Below are 20,990 nucleotides of genomic sequence, written 5' to 3'. Positions count from 1 at the left end.
CGTCTTTTTTAAAGTTTTTATTTGTCTTTTCAGAATAGTTAGCAGTTGCCCTTTAATCCTACTTATCATCATAAGTCTCTATACCAATGTCGATTATAATTCTCAACAGCCTGGGAAGTGGGAGTGAACACCTTAATACTAACACCTATTTATATTGAGCATGAATAGCTTGGTTAAAGATCTAATCATTTATCTCAAGAAGAACATTAATACGTAAAGCCATGCATGCATACCTTCCTATCAGTCTTCTGTCTGTCTGATCTCTTGTTCAACGGACCCTCTTCCTTATCCATGTACTATCATCACACATTTCTCCCTCCATCACTTTCATAAATGTAGCTCCGCTCTCATACTAATTGTACATGTTCATGGATCACACGACTTTCTTGTCATCTCGATGTCCCTCACTTCTTCCATGCCTGCACTCTGTAAAACTACCCTCCCGCTGACTACAAATGACCTATATTATTTAAATTTACTATTTCCACCCTTAGAGTTACATTTTCGTTACAAATTTTGTACCCATAGTTTGTTAAAAAGCTGCTCGTTCAATCCATCATACGTTAATGAAAATTACAACAAAAATAGCAAATATTAAAGTTTTGAATTGCAGTAATAAATTTGAATAAAGTACAAGGTGTAATCGGGTTGGTTAAAGACACATAGAAATCAAACGCAAACACAATTTGGGGAAAAATTAAGAGAAAGTAACCCTAAGGCTTTATAATGGACGACTTGGTAGCGTACTACCTACCACCAGCAGCAGCCACCAGCCACTACTCCTACCACCAACCGGTACACCAGCAGCCGTCGTCGTATCAAGACGAGGTTCGAACGCTCTTCATTGCAGGACTCCCTGATGACGTCAAACCTCGTGAGATTTACAATCTGTTTCGTGAATTCCCAGGATACGAGTCCTGTCACCTTCGTAGCCCTAGTCCCACTCAAACACAGGTAGGTTGGTTTCATTGAACAAATTAACATTCTTAAAATCACTATTATCCATCTTGATTCTTACTTGTTCAACAGCCATTTGGATTTGCCGTCTTCGCGGATCAGCCTTCTGCACTTGCAGCATTGCACGCCTTACATGTAAGATTACTATATGTCATCATGTTAAGCAATCTTCATCATAAATGTTGATTTTGTTATCAATTGGAGCAATAGCAAAACCTCAATCACTGTTTTTTCCTAGGGAATGGTTTTTGACCTCGAGAAGGGGTCGACATTACATATTGATCTTGCAAAATCAAATTCAAGGTCTAAACGCTCAAAAATAGGTATAATATTATTAATTAAGTTACATTCCTCATTTTAACGCAGTACACCTTTTCATACATGTTTGATTAATCTTGGTTGACTGTAATACCAGATGATGATAAGTACGGATCTGACAAAAGGGCCAAAGGGTCCTTTTCAAATTCAAGCGCCGTTTCTGATTCGGGTGAGTTACTACAATTAGTTTAGTAAGAACACAAATACGTAGATGTCTTAAAAGTTTTACTACTTTTCAAGATGTTAGTCGTGCAGTTATTATCTGATATGGATATAGGTCACACAATAGCGAGTTAGTGAGGGGTAGAAATGTCGTTTTATAAGCTCACGTTGCACATGTTTTGCACATGATTGGGCACTAGCAGGTGTTGGCAGCGTTCACGTGTCTGGATTGAGTAATACTGCTTACAACATGATTGGTTATCCACCTGCACAAAGGTCATCTGCACTGCTTAAGCACAATATTTATCATTTTTAACTAGAAAATGTTTTTTTAAACTCTAACTTGCTCATGTTGTAACATGATTGCTTGTTGCTCAAGTAATTAAGAGGCTGGAGAAACGACACATATCTTCATGTAGAATTAGCAACTTTTTCTAACAATATACTTATTCAATTGTTTAGTTATGGAAGCTTTGATGTAAGAGTCGAGAAAACCAGTGCAAGATTGGTATGTTTAATGTGTTACTTTTATTATTATTTATTTTAAATTTGGGATTGTTTGTAGTATTTAATTTATATGCGTGATCAGAGAAATTCATCAGCTCCATGTCCAACAATATTTGTGGCTAATTTGGGACCTGCGTGTACTGAACAAGAGCTTACTCAAGTATTTTCAAGGTTTATGAACATTTTATATTATAGTTTTTCATTTTTTATTATTAAGTTTGAACTTGGAATAATTTTGTGCTTCTTACTGTCATTGTTAATATGCAGATGTCGTGGATTTTTGAAATTGAAGATTCAGAGTACATATGGGACACCGGTGGCGTTTGTTGACTTTTCAGTATGTTGTTTTTATACATATAATTTGCATGTCTTCATTCGGGTTAGTGTAGGCCTGTAAACACGGCAGGAAATTCATTCTATTTGTTTATTTAATAAACGAATGAACATGAACAAATTTTTTGGTTCAGTTTAACAGTTAGTTAAACGAACAAACATGAACACATGTCTTGTTCGTTCATTTGTGTACGTTAATGATCATTCATTTTACTTCGTTTAGGTTCATTCATGTATAATTGTTTACGTTTTTTTAAGTTCATTCTTTTACGTTCGTTAATATACTCATTTAATTATTTTAGGCCCATTACAATGTGGTATAGTTATAATAACTTTTTAGACCCAATACTAAGTTTGTTTATCTATGTTCAGTTCTGTTTACTCATGTACGTTCGTGAACCGTTTGTTTATGTTTTTAGCGGACGATCATAAACGAACACGAACACGCCCATTTTCTTAATGAACGAACAAGAAAACTCTGTTCTTTAATTGTATGTGTTTGATTGATTGTTCAGTTGAAGTTTGATAAATGGAGCATAACCATGCTCTGTTTGTGTTCATTTACAGGCCTAGGTCTGTGTCAATATTTTAAGTTTTATACATGGGAAATAAATAAATAAATAATCAATGATATTGATATTTTTGACAATATGTTGCAGGATACTGCGTGCTCTAGCGAGGCACTAAATCATTTACAAGGCACGGTTCTACGCTCATCAGTAGCGGGTGAAGGAATGCGGTTAGAGTATCCTTTATATCTGCAGTTCCCTTCGTTGTTTGACTTGTTCGTTGATATCGGTCCCAGAAAATATCATGCGATTCTTGAACCTGTGAACCCATTTAATTAAACGGGTCATGATCAGGTCGAACCAGTGAACCCCGTTTAGCTAAACAGGCCGTGATCAGGCCGAACCGTTTAGCTAAACGGGTTGTAATATGATTGAACCCTTTTATCTAAACGGGTGGGGATCAGTTAGAACCCGTGAACCCATTCAGCTGAACATGTGAATTGTGATTAGGTTAACCTGCGAACCCGTTTACGTAACCGGGTCATGATTAGGTTGAACCCTTTTAGCTAAACGGGTGGTGATCAGTAACCCGTGAACCCATTTAACTAAACATGTTGTGAATTGTGATTAGGTCAAACCTGTGAACCCAGTTAGCTAACCGTGTCATGATTAGGTTGAACCTGTCAACCCTAACTAAATGGGTCGTGATCAGGTAGAGCCCGTGAACCCATATAGCTAAACAGCTTGTGAATCGTGATCAGGTTGAACCTGTTTAGCTAAAAGGCCAATGATTAGGTCGAGCTTGTTTAGTTAAACGGGTCGTGATCAGGTTCACCGTGAATCCGTTTAGCTAAATGGGCCTTTATCAGGTCAAACCCATGAATCCATTTAGCTCGTAGTCAGGTCGAATCTGTGACTCATTTAGCTAAACAAGTTGTGATCAGGTTGAACTTGTGAGCCCGTTTAGCTAAATGGGTTGTGATCATGTTGAACCCATAAACTCGTTTAAACGGGTTGTGATCAAGTCGTAACTGTTAAACCATTTAACTAAATGGGTAGTGATCAGGTCAAACCTGTGAACCTGTTTAGCTAAACTGATAGTGGTCATGTCGAACCTGTGAACCCCTTTTGCTAAATGGTTCATGATTATATCAAACCTGTAAGCTTACTTAAAAGTAGTTCTGTCGACGTTTAAACTTTTCTTTAACCAGACACTTAGATTTGCTAAATCGAGGATGGGGATGCGAAGTAAGAAGTCTAGGTAAATGTGGAGTCCTACAATGGTGTTAAGGTAATGGTTGGAGTATTAGGATCATATTATGTAATGTGAGGCTGCATTTTGTACTTAAATAATTACTTTTTTTTATTTATATATTTTTGTATTTTCCTTTTTTGTTTTATTTTGACATGAACAGCAGATGCAAATGTAGGGTACTCTCTTGTATTGTTTATTTATGTCAATACACCTAATTCTCATCTAATACAATATCTAATACAATGTTTGATGTTGAATTCAATGTGGCAAGCTTTTCATAAATATATTTGAACACATTAATATAGTCATCTAATACTCTCTTGTATTGTTTATTTATGTCAATACACCTAATTCTCATCTAATACAATATCTAATACAATGTTTGATGTTGAATTCAATGTGGCAAGCTTTTCATAAATATATTTGAACACATTAATATAGTCATCCCAAGGAATGTGTTCGAACAGCAAGATAAAGGAGATTGAAGTATAACTTCTTAATAGTTCATTGATAAATTGCAGTGCGGGTGCAAGAATAATGAATTATCTATAAGAATATGAAGTTTAGCCGCTTCAAGAAACTTTGGACTTGAGCTTTGATGTATTCTTTGAAGGATTGGCATACATAATAGTAAAATTATTGTATCAAATGGAATTTGGATTTGGAAACACATGTGTATTACCTACAAGTATTAAAAATGGATAACTTGGGTTCAATCCATAGTGAAACCCAAAATATTCTAATATTTATAACGCGGAAATGCTAAAATGAAAATTCAATCCATATGACATTTTCATTTATGCATAGCGTTTGTGTTTCCGTGAGGATGTTTAAGTTAATCATGGATATCACTAACATGGGGGAGGATTGTTGGTTACTTCAGTGCTACTGGATTACCTTGTCGATCGAGGAAATAACGTTAGAGATTAAACAGGTTAGGTGACGTGGGAGTGTGAGCTTGATATAATTCAAATGTTATCTGGGCTAATGTGAGAATCAATAAAAACATATAATTCAATATTTTCCCTGGTAGAATTCTAATTATCTCGATCGCACACCTAAGACACACCTAAGACAGGGTTCTATGTTCTATGTTTTTCATTCATATACAGAAACAATAAAGATTTAATTCATGAATAATTCTCGGTCTTATCCAATAAATCATTGTAAGTAACTCACAAATAGGTTTATCTAATAGTGATTACACGATTAATAGAATGATCAACTTTTCAATTTCTTCATTTACAGTTACATACAAAATTACCAGATTTGTTTGTTTATTTGTTTAATTGATTGATTTTTTATTATAGACTTCACAATATATACAACAGGACGTAAGCATAATTCCTGCGTGAACTTTGCACTTCTGTATCCTTTCGCATTTCCCGTGTCACAAACTTCCCTGAATTCAGCCCTCACCTATTTCCAAACACTTTTCATTAGGTAAAGGAACTTACTAATTAGTTACTACAACTTTGCTGGATTAAAATTGAAAATACATTAAATTTATATATTATTAAGTAATAGTAACCCATCTTTTCAGTATATAAAAACATATATACACACACATTATCATGTAAAATACTTTTGATACGTTACATTAATGAGAATTAACATGATATGATTGTTTTGTTAAGTACATATTTATCTTGAAAACATTCCTATCAAATATATTGTCTTCTCATAATTATATAACAGATTTAATCATTTTTAATAGCATTTTTTTGAAGTGATAATAAACAACATTATAAGAGTACAAGATAAACGAGCTAGTCAAGGCCTTGAACTCCACGGAAACAATTCAACAATTTTAAAACATAAACATGAGGAAGAAGCATCAACCATGGCCCATGACCACCTCGATCTTTAACTTTAACTTACACGGCGACATATAGAGTAATTCCATCACCAACTGGAAGCTGACAGATCTCGACTCTTGGATCAACAGCCAATGCTTTATTAAGTTCCAACACAAAATCTCTATAATACCTGACATATTTCCTAAGAGGTGCATCTGGCGGAGCCACCAACGATCCATTCCAAAGGGTGTTGTCATAGCCAATCACTCCACTGATGACGGGGGTAGTCAAGGAATTGATAAAATGGCTTTCACACATTAACGCTAAAAAGGTTAGAAGGTTAAAAGGTTCGTTTCCCGCCCAATTTAGGTAAACAAGTATGTGAACAGTAAGCACGTGCAACAGTACCACGTTGTTGGTGCATGTTTTGTAACAGATGATCTTTTGTGTTTGTTAGAATTGAGAGCAACGGTTATGTGTTTGTGTGTAATCGTGTTCGTCGTCTTCTAACCATGTTTTGTGACTTTGTTTTAAAAAAAATCTGTTGGTACATGATGTCAGTAGTTCAGTGTCTAGTGTCTGTAATCGAGTCGTTTGGATTTGAGTTTGTATGTAAGCGAAGTTGCTAACAAGTTCGCTGATATAGGCGAACTTGTTAGACAAGCGAAGTTAGTGACAACTTCGCCTGAACATGCCAGGCGAAGTTGCGTGATATATAACTTAAGCTACGGCTTGAGTTTGAAAATAATTCAATCAGTTTTAGTTTACGAGTCAGAGAGTCCTGTAATCAGTGATTGATATCACGTGTTTAAGGTTGCAATATAACGAGTATTTGTTTATTGTAACGTGTGTTTAATCGTATCGTCTTCTACGCTCGTAACGTCTTACGTAGGGATTCCGCACCTAGGTAGAACGAGATATCTCGTGTAGATCCGGCTGGGAACCTACAATTGGTATCAGAGCTTTTGCTCGATTGTGTGGTTCGGGATTATCACGCGGGTGTAGAAATCGTTCCGTTCGACTATTCGCGGGACGTGTTTATCGAGGTTTTGTGTTATACTCACCTCCTACAATCATAAACAACCCATAACACCTTCACAAACCTCGTAAAATCCAGAAATCCAACCTGCATATTCATCGTGTTCATCAGGCGAAGTTGCCGTCACTGTTTGTAGGGTTTCGGCGAAGATATAAGGTTAAGCGAAGTTATCCACAACTTCGCCTACCTTCTCAAGTTCGCTTATCTCAAGCGAAGTTACCCACAGCTTCGCCTTCTTCACAAATTCGCTTACCTTAAGCGAAGTTATCTACAACTTCGCCGCATCAGGCGAATTTAACAAGGAAGCGAAGTTCAGAATCAGCGAAGTTCTGAACTTAAGCGAAGTTATCCACAACTTCGCCTACAGTAGTGTTTAAAATAAAAATTTTTTACTTTTCGGGTTTCTTTGTGTTTCGTGAAAGATGTCTTCAATAAACATTACGGAACTGGTAAAGATGGAAGTGGAAGCGGGTTCGGCTACAAAAGCACCGAAGATGCTTAAGAAAACCGATTATGTAGCGTGGAAAGATCGTTTTGAACAATATGTCAAGTACCAAGATGCTAAGATGTGGGTGTGCATACAAGATGGTTACATTCCACCAACTGCTGAGTATGAGGGTCGTGATCAGATCAAGATATACAAAGAGATGGAAGAAGAAGAAAAGAAAATGTATGAGGCTGAAAGGAAGGCTCATGCAGCGATTACAATGGCTCTTCCACAAGAGATTCTACACACCTTCAGAAAGTATAAAACTGCTAGAGAGCTTTGGGAAGCACTTGAAAACCGTTTTGAGGGTAATGTGGGAATTCGTGCTTCAAAGATTAAACTTCTCAAAACCCAGTTCTCGGTCTTCAAGTATTTGAAGAATGAATCACTTGATGATATCATCACTAGATATTATCATCTGATGACCGAACTCAGCAATTATTCAATTGCTTACAAAGAAGATGAAATTGTTGAAAAGCTTCTTGATGCTCTCCCACCAAAATGGGAGATGTACACTGTGTTGATGAGAGAAGACAAAGACTTTGCCGACTATGACCTGGAAACAGCAGTTAACAAGCTACGAACTTTTGAACTAAACATGGTTCGAAAAGAGACACCTACTGATCAGGTTCAAGATCCAGGAATGTATGGTGCAAAGGTTAACTCAAGTTCAAGTTCGAAGTCTGATTCGTCTGCTTACTACTCAAAGGGAGAGTCGGGCGCTAACTCAACACATGAAGGTCATGTGTCTCTCAACATGAATGGTGATGTGTGCTTTGTAGCTGGAGGATCAAATGCTTCTAACCCTCAAGCAACCAAGAGTAGTTTTACCCCAAGTGTTTCGAACAACAACTACTCAAGGATGCCCATGAGTGTTAAATCTGCTGAACAACAGTTTGCTCTCTATGCATCCTTCATTGCTTCGTATGAAAATTACATTCAGGGTAAGATTGTTGATCCTGCAACTTTGGATGAAGATTATGATCAGATCGATGCTGATGATCTGGAAGAGATGGATCTGCAGTGGCAGATGGCGATGATTGTGAGAAGGGTTAAGAGGTTCATGAAGAAGACATGTAGGAAGTTTGTTGGTGAAAGACCAGGGTTCGATAAGTCGAAGGTTAGGTGTTACAACTGTCAACAGAATGGCCATTTTGCGAAGGAGTGCACAAATGAACGTGTAGAACGCAGTCAAAACAGGTCTACACAACAGAATGGGGGTGGTAATGATAATAGAGCCATGATTTCCAGACAGAACGGGGAGTATAACTGGAATCTGCATGTTGAAGAAGTGTTCGAACAGGCCAATTTGGCGGACATCGAAACTGCAGATACTGAAAAAGTGACTGGCGAAAGTGAAGCTTACATGGCAGAAGCTCAAAATGAAGCTTACATGGCAGATGTGAAAGACCAGCTCTCTGAGGTAAGTACCAAACTCCCTTGTACTAAGTGTGAAAATCTGTCTGAACAATTGACAACTATAACTGATCAGTATGTTAGTTTGGATGCTCAATTTAAAACCTTAAAAGAAGATCATCATTTCACTAAAGCTAGAGAAAACAGTTATAAAGTGAAAATAAAAGCTAGTGAGAAAGATATTAGGAGTCTTAAAGCAAATCTAGCTGAAAAAATTAAAGTAATTGATCTTAGCTATGAAGTATTAGAAGAGAAAACCAAACTAATAGCTGAAAGGGATAAACAGATAGCTGATCACCAGGTGAAAGTGGTGGAACTAAACAGGAAACTTGAGCAATTCAGAAATTCCTCCGCTATACTTGATCACCTCGTTAGTGATCAAGGTTCCCCAGTTAAAAGGGGAGGAATTGGATATCATGAAGTTCCACCACCGTACAATCATAATTACACTTATGATCCTAGTAATCAGAAATCTGTTGATGTTGATTATAGTCAGACAGTTCCGGTTAAGGTAACTATTAAAGATCCAGAAGTTAGTAAAGGCGAAACGAGTAAGCCTGTGTCGAGTGTTAAAATTTCTGCTCCTAGTCCTGTCTCATCAAACTCGGACAAGTCATCCGAGTCGAGTGAGACAAAAGAAAAGGCAGTGTTACCAAAAAGTGGAGAGAAACATAAAACAACTGAAAAAAAATCTCCACTAAACCCGTATGTCCCACCATATGTGAGACAAACGGGCAGTAATGCAGCCTCATCATCTAAAACAACTATTGAAAAGAAAGTTGAACACATGAGTTGTTTCAGATGTAATCAATTAGGACACCTAATTGCTGATTGCCCTCTGAAGCAGAGATTCAGAGGGGTGAGGCCTTCAAAAACTGAAAACAGAACTAACTGTAACTACAATAGTGGTAAAACTGAAAACTCATCAAAGTTCAGAAATTGGACTAATTCAGGTTTTCAAAGAAAAAGATCTCAGTTTTTCACTCCTAACAACCAAACCATAAGTAATAATTCATTTAATTCAAGAAGGTTTGGATGGCCTCATAGTCAATCTCCAAGAAGGTATCCTTTTAGGACTTACAGAAATTATTCTGATACAAACTTTGGACAGCCAAGGTACGGGATGTATCGACCCAAGACGAATAGGTATTGGGTCCCCAGATTTTAATCATCTGCTTTAATCGTGCAGGAACAGTTGAACAGGGCTGCAAACAATCTATGGGTTGTGGATAGCGGCTGTTCCCGGCACATGACGGGTAACAAGAGTTTGTTACACGAATGGAAACCTGTTCAGGGAGGAAGAGTGAGTTTCGCTGGAGAGAGTGGTGGAAGGATCACAGGAATTGGGACGGTGACTAACGGAAAGATGACGTTAGAAAAAGTAAATTTTGTTGAAGAACTGAAGCACAATCTGCTGAGTGTTTCGCAGATCTGTGACAAAGACTACACCGTACATTTTACCAAGAATGAAGCAATTGTGCTATATCCTGGTTTCAAGATACCAGAGGATTGGATAGTTATGAGGGCTCCAAGAGAAAAGAATACGTATATAATGGACATGAGGTCGACTGAAATGACAACAGAAGAATCTTGTCTTCTGTCGAAAGCAACTGAATCGGAGTCCGAATTATGGCATAGGAGAATGGGGCATATTCATCTTCGGAAAATGAACTACATTGTCAAGAATGGGCTTGTGCTGGGTGTTCCCTTGAAGAATTTCAACTTTGAAGATCAATGCTTATCGTGCAAAAAGGGAAAGCAACACAAGAAATCCCATCGCACCAAGAAGGTTAACTCAATAGTCAGTACCCTAGACCTACTTCACATGGATCTCTTTGGTCCCGTGAATGTAAAAAGTCTAGGGGGAACATCATATTGCTTGGTGATAACTGATGACTTCTCTCGATATTCTTGGGTATATTTCCTGAAGTCAAAGGATGAAACAGTTCAGATGGTAAAGAATTTGATTACCAAGGTTGAGAATATCATGGGGAAAAGGGTTAAATACATCAGGAGTGACAATGGGACAGAGTTCAAAAACTATGAGATGGAGCTCTTCTGCTTACAGAAAGGAATCGAACACCAGTACAGCGCTCCGTATACTCCGCAACAAAATGGAGTGGCTGAGAGGAAGAACAGAACGTTAATTGAAGGAGCCAGAACCATGCTGGCTGATTCGAAACTTCTTGTGGTGTTCTGGGCTGAAGCTGTTGCAACAGCCTGTTATATCCTTAATCGAGTGTTAACCGTTAAAAGATTAAATAAAACATGTTATGAACTTATGCATGGGAGAAAGCCCAACTTGAGTGGTCTTGAACCATTCGGGTCCTCGTGTTCGATATTAAAGACAAATTCTAAATTTGGTGAAGTAGCCGACGAAGGAATTTTGGTCGGATACGTTGTTGGGACTCCCAACAGACAAGTCTTTAATACATCGACCAGCAAGGTTGAGGTGGTCTGTAACACTGATATTACAAGTTACAAATCACCAAAACCTAGCACGGGACCCGCTGGGGTTTTCGACTATGATAGACTTTTCAAATCTTTTAATATACCTTATTTGGATTGTGCAGAAGTAGTTGAAAGAATTGCTTCGAAGATGATTTATGATGAGGAAGACAATTATGTGCAACGACCGAAGTATGATGAATGTCAGCCTTCCTCGTCAAATGCTGTCGATACCCCTGCTGCCGCTACTGAAGAGGAATTCTTCAATCCATTTCACTCTCAACAACAATCACCCACTGGTGAGCTATCTTCGAATCTGGAAGACAATCTACAAGTCAGTGCGGTTCAGACTACGAGAGTTCACAAAAATCACCCATTGGAGAATGTGATAGGTGATCTGTCCGACGGTGTACAAACAAGACAAAGCTTGAATGAGCACACCTGTGTTTATACAAGCATTAAAGATTCAGGCATAATCAACGAATGCTTGTACACCTGCTTTATCAGCCAGATTGAACCAAAGAATTATCAAATGGCTCTCAAGGACAACTCGTGGGTCGAAGCCATGCAAGAAGAATTAGCCCAGTTTAAGAAGATGGAGGTATGGAACTTGGTTGCAAAACCAAAGAATGTGCATGCGATTGGCACAAAATGGGTCTTCAAATGCAAGAGAGATGAGAAAGGGATTATTATCAGGAACAAGGCGAGGCTGGTTGTAAAAGGCTTTAATCAGCAAGAGGGGATCGATTACAATGAGGTGTTTGCTCCTGTGGCGAGATTGGAAGCCATCCGTTTGTTTTTGGCATTTGCTGCACATAAGGAGATGAAGGTATTTCAGTTGGATGTGAATAGTGCGTTCCTAAACGGTAAAGTCGATGAGGTTGTGTACGTTGAGCAACCTCCGGGTTTTCCTGACCCAGACTTTCCTGATCACGTATACAAGCTAAGTAAAGCACTGTATGGGCTACATCAGGCCCCTCGGGCCTGGTATTCTACACTATCCGACTACTTGCTTGAAAATGGTTTTGAACGGGGAAAGATTGATAGCACTTTGTTCTTCAAGAGAAAAGGGAGCGACTTTCTACTGGTGCAAGTCTACGTGGACGACATCATCTTTGCTGCATCAAAAGTCGCCATGTGTCAGGAGTTTGAGGCCGTCATGAAGAAGAGATTTGAAATGAGTGCTATGGGTGAACTAACTTTCTTTTTAGGACTGCAGGTTGATCAGAAGAAAGATGGGATGTTCATTCATCAGACTAAGTATGTCCATGATGTTCTCAAACGCTTCAAGATGGAGGACGGCACTCCATACGATACTCCAGTATGCGTCAACCACAAATTGGGTGCTGATTCAGACAACGATGCAGACGTGGACCCAACCCAATATCGGACAATAATAGGTTCTTTAATGTACTTAACTGCTTCTAGGCCTGATATAATGTTTGCAGTTTGTCTTTGTGCTCGCTTTCAGGCAAACCCAAAGGAATCTCACTTGAAGAGTGCGAAGAGGATTCTACAGTATCTCAAAGGCAAGCCTAAGCTGGGGTTGTGGTACACGAGAGGAGGAGACTTGGAGTTGGTCGCCTACACAGATTCTGATTATGGAGGGTGCAATCAGAGTCGGAAGTCAACTACAGGTGGTTGTCAGTTTCTTAGTGGCAGATTAGTGTCATGGCAATGCAAGAAGCAGACCTCAGTCGCTATTTCAACCTGTGAAGCAGAATACATGGCAGCATCCAACTGCTGCTCCCAGGTTCTTTGGATTCAACAACAGTTGCGCGATTACGGTCTAAATTTCACTCATACTCCTATTTGCATTGATAATACTGCTGCTATCTCAGTAACTAACAATCCCGTCAAACACAATAAAACTAAACATATTGACATCCGTCATCATTTTATACGGGATTGTGCTGAGAAAAAACTGATTATGCTCGAAAAGGTTGATACGCTAGATAATTTCGCTGATTTATTAACAAAAGCGTTTGACAAAACTAGATTTCAAAACCTTGTTGAGCTGAATGGGATGATCAATCCCGAGTAACCCTGCTTTTTGTCTTAGTATTTTTGTTATAAAAAAAAAAAAAACGTCACTATCGCTTAGAATTATGTCGGTTACCTCAGTTTGAAGGACATATCTTCGGATATGTTTGGTCCTCATTTCTACTTGTAGAATATAAGGATAGCCATTAACCAGATGACTGAAAGTGACCGGGGCGGTTTATGATGTGTTTTTATTCTTTTGCTGAAAATTAGTCGATCATACTTAGTTAGTAGGACACATACTCGTATGTGGTCGGTCCAGCTGATCCATTGGATCTTCAGGATAGCCGTTTACCTGAAGACTTTGACTTGATTGGGGCGATAGAAGTTAAAATTTTGTGGGAGATGAAATTATTTTTCAAGTCTACTACTTCGTAAGAAGTTCCTTTACTATGTTTAACAGAAAATTGATCTAACCTTGGAAAGTGATAGATATACTGATTCTGTGTGCTTAACTAGTGAAGTTATTAGGCCTAAAAGACTTTAGAACAGTCATTGTATGTCATGGTAGCTTTTTATGGTGCGTAAAAGTATAAGTGATACTAACTAAATCTACTCGATTTTACGTGGAAACTCCTTAAGAGTTGTGCATGTCTTCATATATATCTTTTCGAATGATAGGCAGAAAAGCGATTACCCAGTCATACACGAGCCCGTGAGTGTTCTGATTCCCGTGAAGATAACATGTCAAGATACTGCAGTGATCCATATTCGGGACTTGCAGTAGTTTATCTGAAGTTGTAAATACCTAAAAAAAAATGTGAGTTATTGAGACATCATAGAGTTCATAATGATAAGACTTCTCAATCAAGATGCAAGATAGAGAACGGGAAGAAGAGTCCAAAGATCGAAGAGTACCTACTATTTAATCAGACACTACGGGTCGAGGTCAACTCGGGGTGACTTGGGGAAAGCCAAATACGCTTTGAGAATAGATAGGAGGCATCATAATCTCTGAGTTGTTGCCCATTTAAGTTTTGAGCTTAATTGAACCTAACCCGTATCACAGAAATGATGAAAACCATTCTAAGTCATTTACCTGCTTACAACCTGTTTCTTTATGTCATAATACAGCTGAACACGGATCCGTGTGACAGTCACGTAGTTAGTATGATTCCTGTTCGGATTTTTTCTAAAACATGGTAGTCCCTATCGAGACTGAAATTTGATCCCGTGTACTTTATTTTTAAAATTTTTCTACTTATGTAGTTGTATGATTTTATATTTGGTTACTTGGTCTTGATCGTATCATTTAACGCTTTAAAGGTTGTTTTAAAACTTGATTGCAAATTGTTCAAATTATAGGGGTTTGTTTTGAAAATTTTGATATCGACGAAGTTGTGCTTAACTTCGCCTGCAATAGGCGAAGTTATCCACAACTTCGCCTGTATAATTTTGACCCTATATAAAGGATATTAAAGGTCAAACAGGTCATTATTTTCAAAAACACCAGCGAATTTGTCTTAAACCCGGCGAACTTATTTCGTAAACCCACAGCGAACTTATCGATCATCTTCTGTGTTCATTCTTTCTCGATTTCTAATCCGTTTAAAGGTGTGTAGGATAATCGAATCGATTGTTCATGTTCATTAACGTTTATCATCGGTCGATTCGACCCGTTTCACGTCCTCGTTTTTCGAACCCTTAACAACCGATTTTCAAACGTATCTTTACGTGTTCTTAATCAAATTAATCGTATAGATCATCTTAAAACCTGGTTTTCCGAAATCCGTAAGCTCAAAATTGACCAAATCACGTCGTTCGATAAACCTAACTGATGCCGTTTCATATTCGGCGAAGTTACAGTTTAGGCGAAGTTATCTGTAACTTCGCCTGAGGTTTAACTTCGCCTGATAATTATTTTTGAAACAGTTTATGAGGCGATGTTGTGGTTAGGCGAAGTTATCATTAACTTCGCCTCGCCTGGACCTTTTTACTTAACTGTTAACCAGCGAAGTTCAAGTTGAGGCGAAGTTGTTCCCAACTTCGCCCCACCTCTAACTTCGCCTATACAGAATAAATCACAACTTCGCTCATGGTAACAGGCGAACTTGTGATTTGCTTTGACGTGTATCTAACTTAGTCTGTTTGATGCAGATATGGCTGCTGTAGGTGGTGCAGGCGGTGATGACGGTGGAGACAACCAAAGACAGTTCTTCCCGGGTCACAACATGTATATAACATTAGACCCGGAGGCGAGCGGAGTTGATGATTTCCGCGAAATCATCACATTCTTACTACGCTCGCGTATATTCCACGCGATTACGACAACACTGCCAATATCCTTGCCAAACATTGAGGATTTTTGGCAGACTGTGGAATATGACTGTAGGGTCGAGCCCCCGGTGATGCGAGCAACACTCAACAATCACATTGTTCAGTTCTCATCTGAACAGATCCGGGCGGCTTTACGATTTGGAGATGAGACGAGAGATGACCCGACAGATTTTGTGGCTCCTTTCCGTGATGGAGCGTTTCTAAGGATGGGATACTCTGGTCCCTTGGGAGATACCCAAAGAAGGAAGGGGTTCTTACTTGACCAGTGGCGCTTTCTCATGCATGTCATGATTGTATGCATGTGAGGGAGAAAGACGGGCACTGATGGCATGGGCGCGACCATGCAGTCGGCTATGACTGCTCTGACTTATAACAAGCGTTACAGCTTTAGTCAGATGGTCTTCTACGAGATCGATCGACAAAGAAGAGCGGTGGCGTGTGAGAGATTTATCATGTATCCAAGATTTCTCCAAATGATCTTGAATCATGTTGCTCCAATGCTACCTCAGCACCGCCCAATCCGATACGTCGAAAGTGTGAGCAAAAGGATCTTTGCCCAATGCAGATCCTCCAGTGCGAGGAGCAAACCTGAGCTCCGTCCTCGACATACTCCACTATTCGGGTACTTGATCAACCCGGGGTATGTGCCTGCTCGAGGGGACGAGTTTCGGGACCCGACACCACAACAGGCAGGAGCACCTCAAGCTATACCTGCTGCTCCTGTTGTGTCACCGGAGGAGAACGTAGATCTTGACGCAGAGTTTGGCGGTCAAGGATTTTTTAACATGGAGAGGGTTGATCCAGAGGAGAATGTACAGGTCTCAGTTGAACGAGCTTCGTGTGTGAATGTTACTAGGGCAGCTACAACGGTGGCTGGCTCAGATTCTGATGATGAAGTGGCCGAAGCAAGACGGATGTTGGTAACACATGAACGGGTTCATGGGAAAAGAAAAAGAACTGATGATGACAGCGAGTCAGATTATGAAGAAGAGGTGCAACAGTTGATACGCAGATCGAGAAGGGAACGGGCAGGTGCAGGATCGGGAGCCGGTGAGAGCTCTAGGGTGGTACGTTTCACTCCACCAGCACTGTCCGGTATGACTTTTGTTCCCTCATCATTACAGGTTACAAGGCCAAGTGCCACGGACGTTCCCGTGGTGGCTACCTCATCTGCCTTTGGCCTCCCACCCACTTCATTCCAACTACCGACTCCGGAGATCGTTTCGTTGCCGCCTCCGACTGTTACTCCAACAGAGGTCGTGGCACAATTTATCGAGTCGACGGTTGTGGCCACTGCGGGTTATCGGTGACAATACCACCTGCGGTTACGTCTACTTCTGAGGTCCCGGTTACATCGGAAATCACTCCTCAGTACACTCAAGATATATCACACATGAGGTTTGATTTCGATGCAACCTTATCAGACTCAGAACGAATAGCAGCACTTGAACGGGTCGTGGCAGAACAGTCAAGGATTAATCTTATCCAGACCCAGGCTATTCAACGCCTAGTTGCAGAAAATCAGATGCAGACGTCCCTGCTGGTAGAACATGGCAAAATCATAGATGCTTTGAAGGAGTTCTTGGCATCTCAGGGGGAGACGAGCTGTAAAGGCGATGAGTTGAGGACCAAGAAGAGAAATGATAAAGACGATGATCCCAATGCCTCGAAAGGTGCAGGTGGTGAGTTGCCAAGAACTGTACAAGCTCTTGGGACTTCCACAACTCAGGGGGAGTCGACAAGTGCAGCTGGTGGTGATGATGTGGTGGTGGTGGAGGTTGAGGAGATGGATGATGACTTCATAGGTGATGATGATGTATTACCGGTTGAAGAAATAGAGAAGATTGGAGAAGAGATTTTTATTGATGATGATATAGAAGAGGGAGAGATAGTAGAAGAAAATGTAGAGCATGAGATTTCGGAAGTGGATAACGCAGATATGAGTCAAGAGATTGGAAGTGATGAGACGGAATGGGAAGAGCAGCCTAGATGGAAAGAAGGCTATGCTCAGTGGTTCGTCAAAATGAAGAAACCAGCGGTCCCTACAATGTTCAAGAAGAGTTACAACATTAGAGGCTATGCTGAAGCGAGAAAGGGGATTATTTGCTGGATATACGATGAGCAGTTGAGGCTCTTCGTGATTAAGAGGTATGATGGCGTTCAGTATTTCAAAAGAATGTTGAGATCGTTGAACACATTGCCAGAATGTGAAGTGAAAGACTTAGCCAGATTAGGATTGATAAATCGAAGTGATGATAATATGGCTAGAGTCATCGGGAAGATAGTTTGGAAGGAGAGTATAAAGGAAAAGAAGTTCGAGCTGCTGAAACCACAGAAGGGAAAACTTATCGAAGACAAAGATAGAGGATTGAGAGCAGATGGCAAGCCTTGGATGATTATGAAGTATAAACCGATCCGGTGCTTGAAAGAAGTGCCGATGAAACAAATGCCCAAGGATGTGCTCAAAGAGTTGAAGTGGTGGTATGTAGATTGTGAGACAGCTGAAGCAGTGATGGAAGACGAAGATGAACAAGAGCTGCTGAGAGTCTATGATCCGATGCATCTAGTGAACCTGTCTCGAGCTGATCTGCAGGTGCTGAATGAAAAGAAAATCTTTTATATTCCTGCTTGGAAAGACGAAGCGAGGAAATATCAAAGAGTTGTTTCGGTATGTGTACGAGAAGGAGTGAATGCTTAAAGATGAAGATTCAGGATTGTTGAAGATTTCAAGACACGTGCTTGAAGATAAAGAGATGAAGCTACTGCCAAGGGGGAGTCTGTTGGTACATGATGTCAGTAGTTCAGTGTCTAGTGTCTGTAATCGAGTCGTTTGGATTTGAGTTTGTATGTAAGCGAAGTTGCTAACAAGTTCGCTGATATAGGCGAACTTGTTAGACAAGCGAAGTTAGTGACAACTTCGCCTGAACATGCCAGGCGAAGTTGTCGTGATATATAACTTAAGCTACGGCTTGAGTTTGAAAATAATTCAATCAGTTTTAGTTTACGAGTCAGAGAGTCCTGTAATCAGTGATTGATATCACGTGTTTAAGGTTGCAATATAACGAGTATTTGTTTATTGTAACGTGTGTTTAATCGTATCGTCTTCTACGCTCGTAACGTCTTACGTAGGGATTCCGCACCTACGTAGAACGAGATATCTCGTGTAGATCCGGCTGGGAACCTACAGAGGTATGTAGGGCGAAATGTTATTTATAATGTAAGGTTAGTTATGAATGCATATGGAAGAATGATGAACATGTTAAGTATGTAATGCGTACCTTCGGGCACGTATATGTGTACGTAAAGTAAGTTATTTGATTAACTAGAACTCACTCAGCGCAGCTGACTTTTAGTATGCACGCAGGTAAGTAGAATGAGGCAACTCGCTTGATGAGGACACATGGCATGGAATTGAAGACACTGGCATCTCAAGGAAACGTTATGATGTTTTAAAGACTATGTTTATGTTTAAATGACTATGAATGTTTGATAAGACAAGATTTGAAAGTTATGTAATATATATTATGGTTGAAGTTTTATATTCCGCGAATGTTTTAATTAACTCTGATACTTAGAATTGTGTTTATAAGTAAATCCAACGTCCAAAGTAGGGCGCCAGGATCCGGGCCTTACATCTTATTAGTAGATTTTCTAAAGAAGAGATAAAGGCAGCAGTTTTTGATTGCGGGTCTGCAAAGCTTCTGGTCTCGACGGTTTTAATTTTTGGTTTGTGAAGAGGTATCGGGCCTTACTGGAAGATGATTTTGTGAAGATTTTTTATGGTATTTTTGAGACATAAATAATAAGCAAGGGGTGTAGCTCAGCCTTCATTACTTTAATTCCCAAGGTAGATAATCCGGTTCATCTCAAGGATTATCGACCTATCACCTTAATAGAAATTATAAGTAAAATTATTTCTAAACATTTGGCCGAAAGACTTAAGAAGGTCATTCATCTAGTGATCTCGAAGACTCAATTGGCATTCTAAAAGATAGAATGATTCTTTATGGGCCTCTCTTGGTAAACGAAGTTTTAGCTTGGTTAAAGAAAAAGAGGATGAAAGCCTTTCTTTTTAAAATAGATTTCGAAAAGGCTTGTGATAACGTTAATTGGCTTTTTTTTGTTATCTATTATGGAGCAAATGGGGTTCCCAGAGAGATGGAGATTATGGATTAAAGGAATCTTGATTTCCGCTAGGGCTGCCATTCTTGTTAATAGGGTGCCCACGTTTGAGTTTAACTCCCAAAAGGGTCTTCGTCAAGGCGACCCGTTGTCTCCTTTTCTTTTTTGGTGGTGCTGGAGGCTCTTTCGTGTATGACTGAAAAAGCGGTCTCTTTGGGGGATTTCAAAGGTATTAAAATCCGGAATGAAAAAATGGGAGTTATCTCATCCTTTTGATGTGGATGACGCTATGATCTTAGGTAGAGGGTAGGATACCAATGTGGTTTGCTTGGCTAGAATTCTAAGGGTGTTTCATGTATGTTCGGGCCTAAAAATAAACTTGAATAAATCAAGTATTTTGGGTATTAGTCAAGAAGAAGAGGAGATTTCTTAGTGTTGGGTTGTAGAAGAGGAGGGATTCCACTTGACTATCTAGGCATAAAGGTTGGTGCTAATATGCATAGATGTGGAAATTGGAAGAAAGTTATTGAAGTGTTTGAGAAGCGGCTTTTGGGTTGGAAAGAGAAAACTCTCTCCATCGGAGGTCGGGTTACCTTAATCAAGGAGGTCTTAGCTAGTATCCCCATCTATTACCTTTCTCTTTACAAAGCTCCCGCGGGTATTATTCATGCTTTGGAAAGTTAATGAAAAGATTTCTTTGGTCCAGGAATTCGGAAAATCAAAAGATACATTGGGTCTCATGGGATCGCAAGACTTTGAGCAAGAAGGCGGGTGGTCTAGGTGTCCCGAGGTTAAAGGAGATGAATGAGGCATTGCTTTTCAAATGGGTTGTTCGTTTCAGAAAGGATTATGGTACCTTATGGACGAAGGTCATTTTAGGCTGCCACAAGTCTCGATCAAGATTGTATTCTTTGCCGGTTATTGCCCAACATTGTAGTTCCTGGAAGACGATAGCTAAGGTTATTGATGGGTTATTAGTTAAAGATCGGCCGCTTATATTGAATATGGTGGCTGCTGTTGGGAATGGGAAATATATTAGATTTTGGCATGACAATTGGCTTGGCAGTGTGCCATGAGATATAAATGGCCGAACCTCTATGTTATGGAAAAGAAGAAGTTTTTCTTGGTTACAGAAAGATTGAAGCGAGAGAGCCATAGTTGGCGTCTTGAAAGGAAACACTTTATGGGCCCGTTAGATGAAAGTTGTACTCGGGAGCTGACAGATCTGCAAGTGGCGATCTCGGGTTTGCAATTACGGAATGGGATCGAGGATCAATGGACCTGGACCAACAAAGAAGTTGGGTTTTTCAGCGTCAAA

At 39.6% G+C, this 20,990-nt stretch overlaps 1 protein-coding gene across 1 annotated transcript; it reads left to right on the top strand.

The window, feature by feature from the left end:
* The first annotated feature begins 726 nt into the window (after positions 1-726).
* Positions 727-4,241, top strand: LOC143572825 (uncharacterized). The gene is made up of 10 exons (XM_077057876.1): positions 727-954; positions 1,030-1,092; positions 1,196-1,280; positions 1,373-1,444; positions 1,641-1,713; positions 1,900-1,945; positions 2,027-2,115; positions 2,212-2,281; positions 2,937-3,022; positions 4,006-4,241. The coding sequence occupies exons 1-10, from the start codon at positions 727-729 to the stop codon at positions 4,049-4,051; spliced, it is 858 nt and encodes a 285-aa protein (XP_076913991.1). The 3' UTR covers positions 4,052-4,241.
* Positions 4,242-20,990: the final 16,749 nt, after the last annotated feature.

The sequence above is a fragment of the Bidens hawaiensis genome, unplaced genomic scaffold, assembly GCF_021521415.1.
Source record: "Bidens hawaiensis isolate Kalapana, Puna unplaced genomic scaffold, B.hawaiensis_p1.1 tig00026018_1, whole genome shotgun sequence".
Classification (NCBI taxonomy): domain Eukaryota; kingdom Viridiplantae; phylum Streptophyta; class Magnoliopsida; order Asterales; family Asteraceae; genus Bidens; species Bidens hawaiensis.
This window is presented reverse-complemented; position numbering and strand designations above follow the sequence as displayed.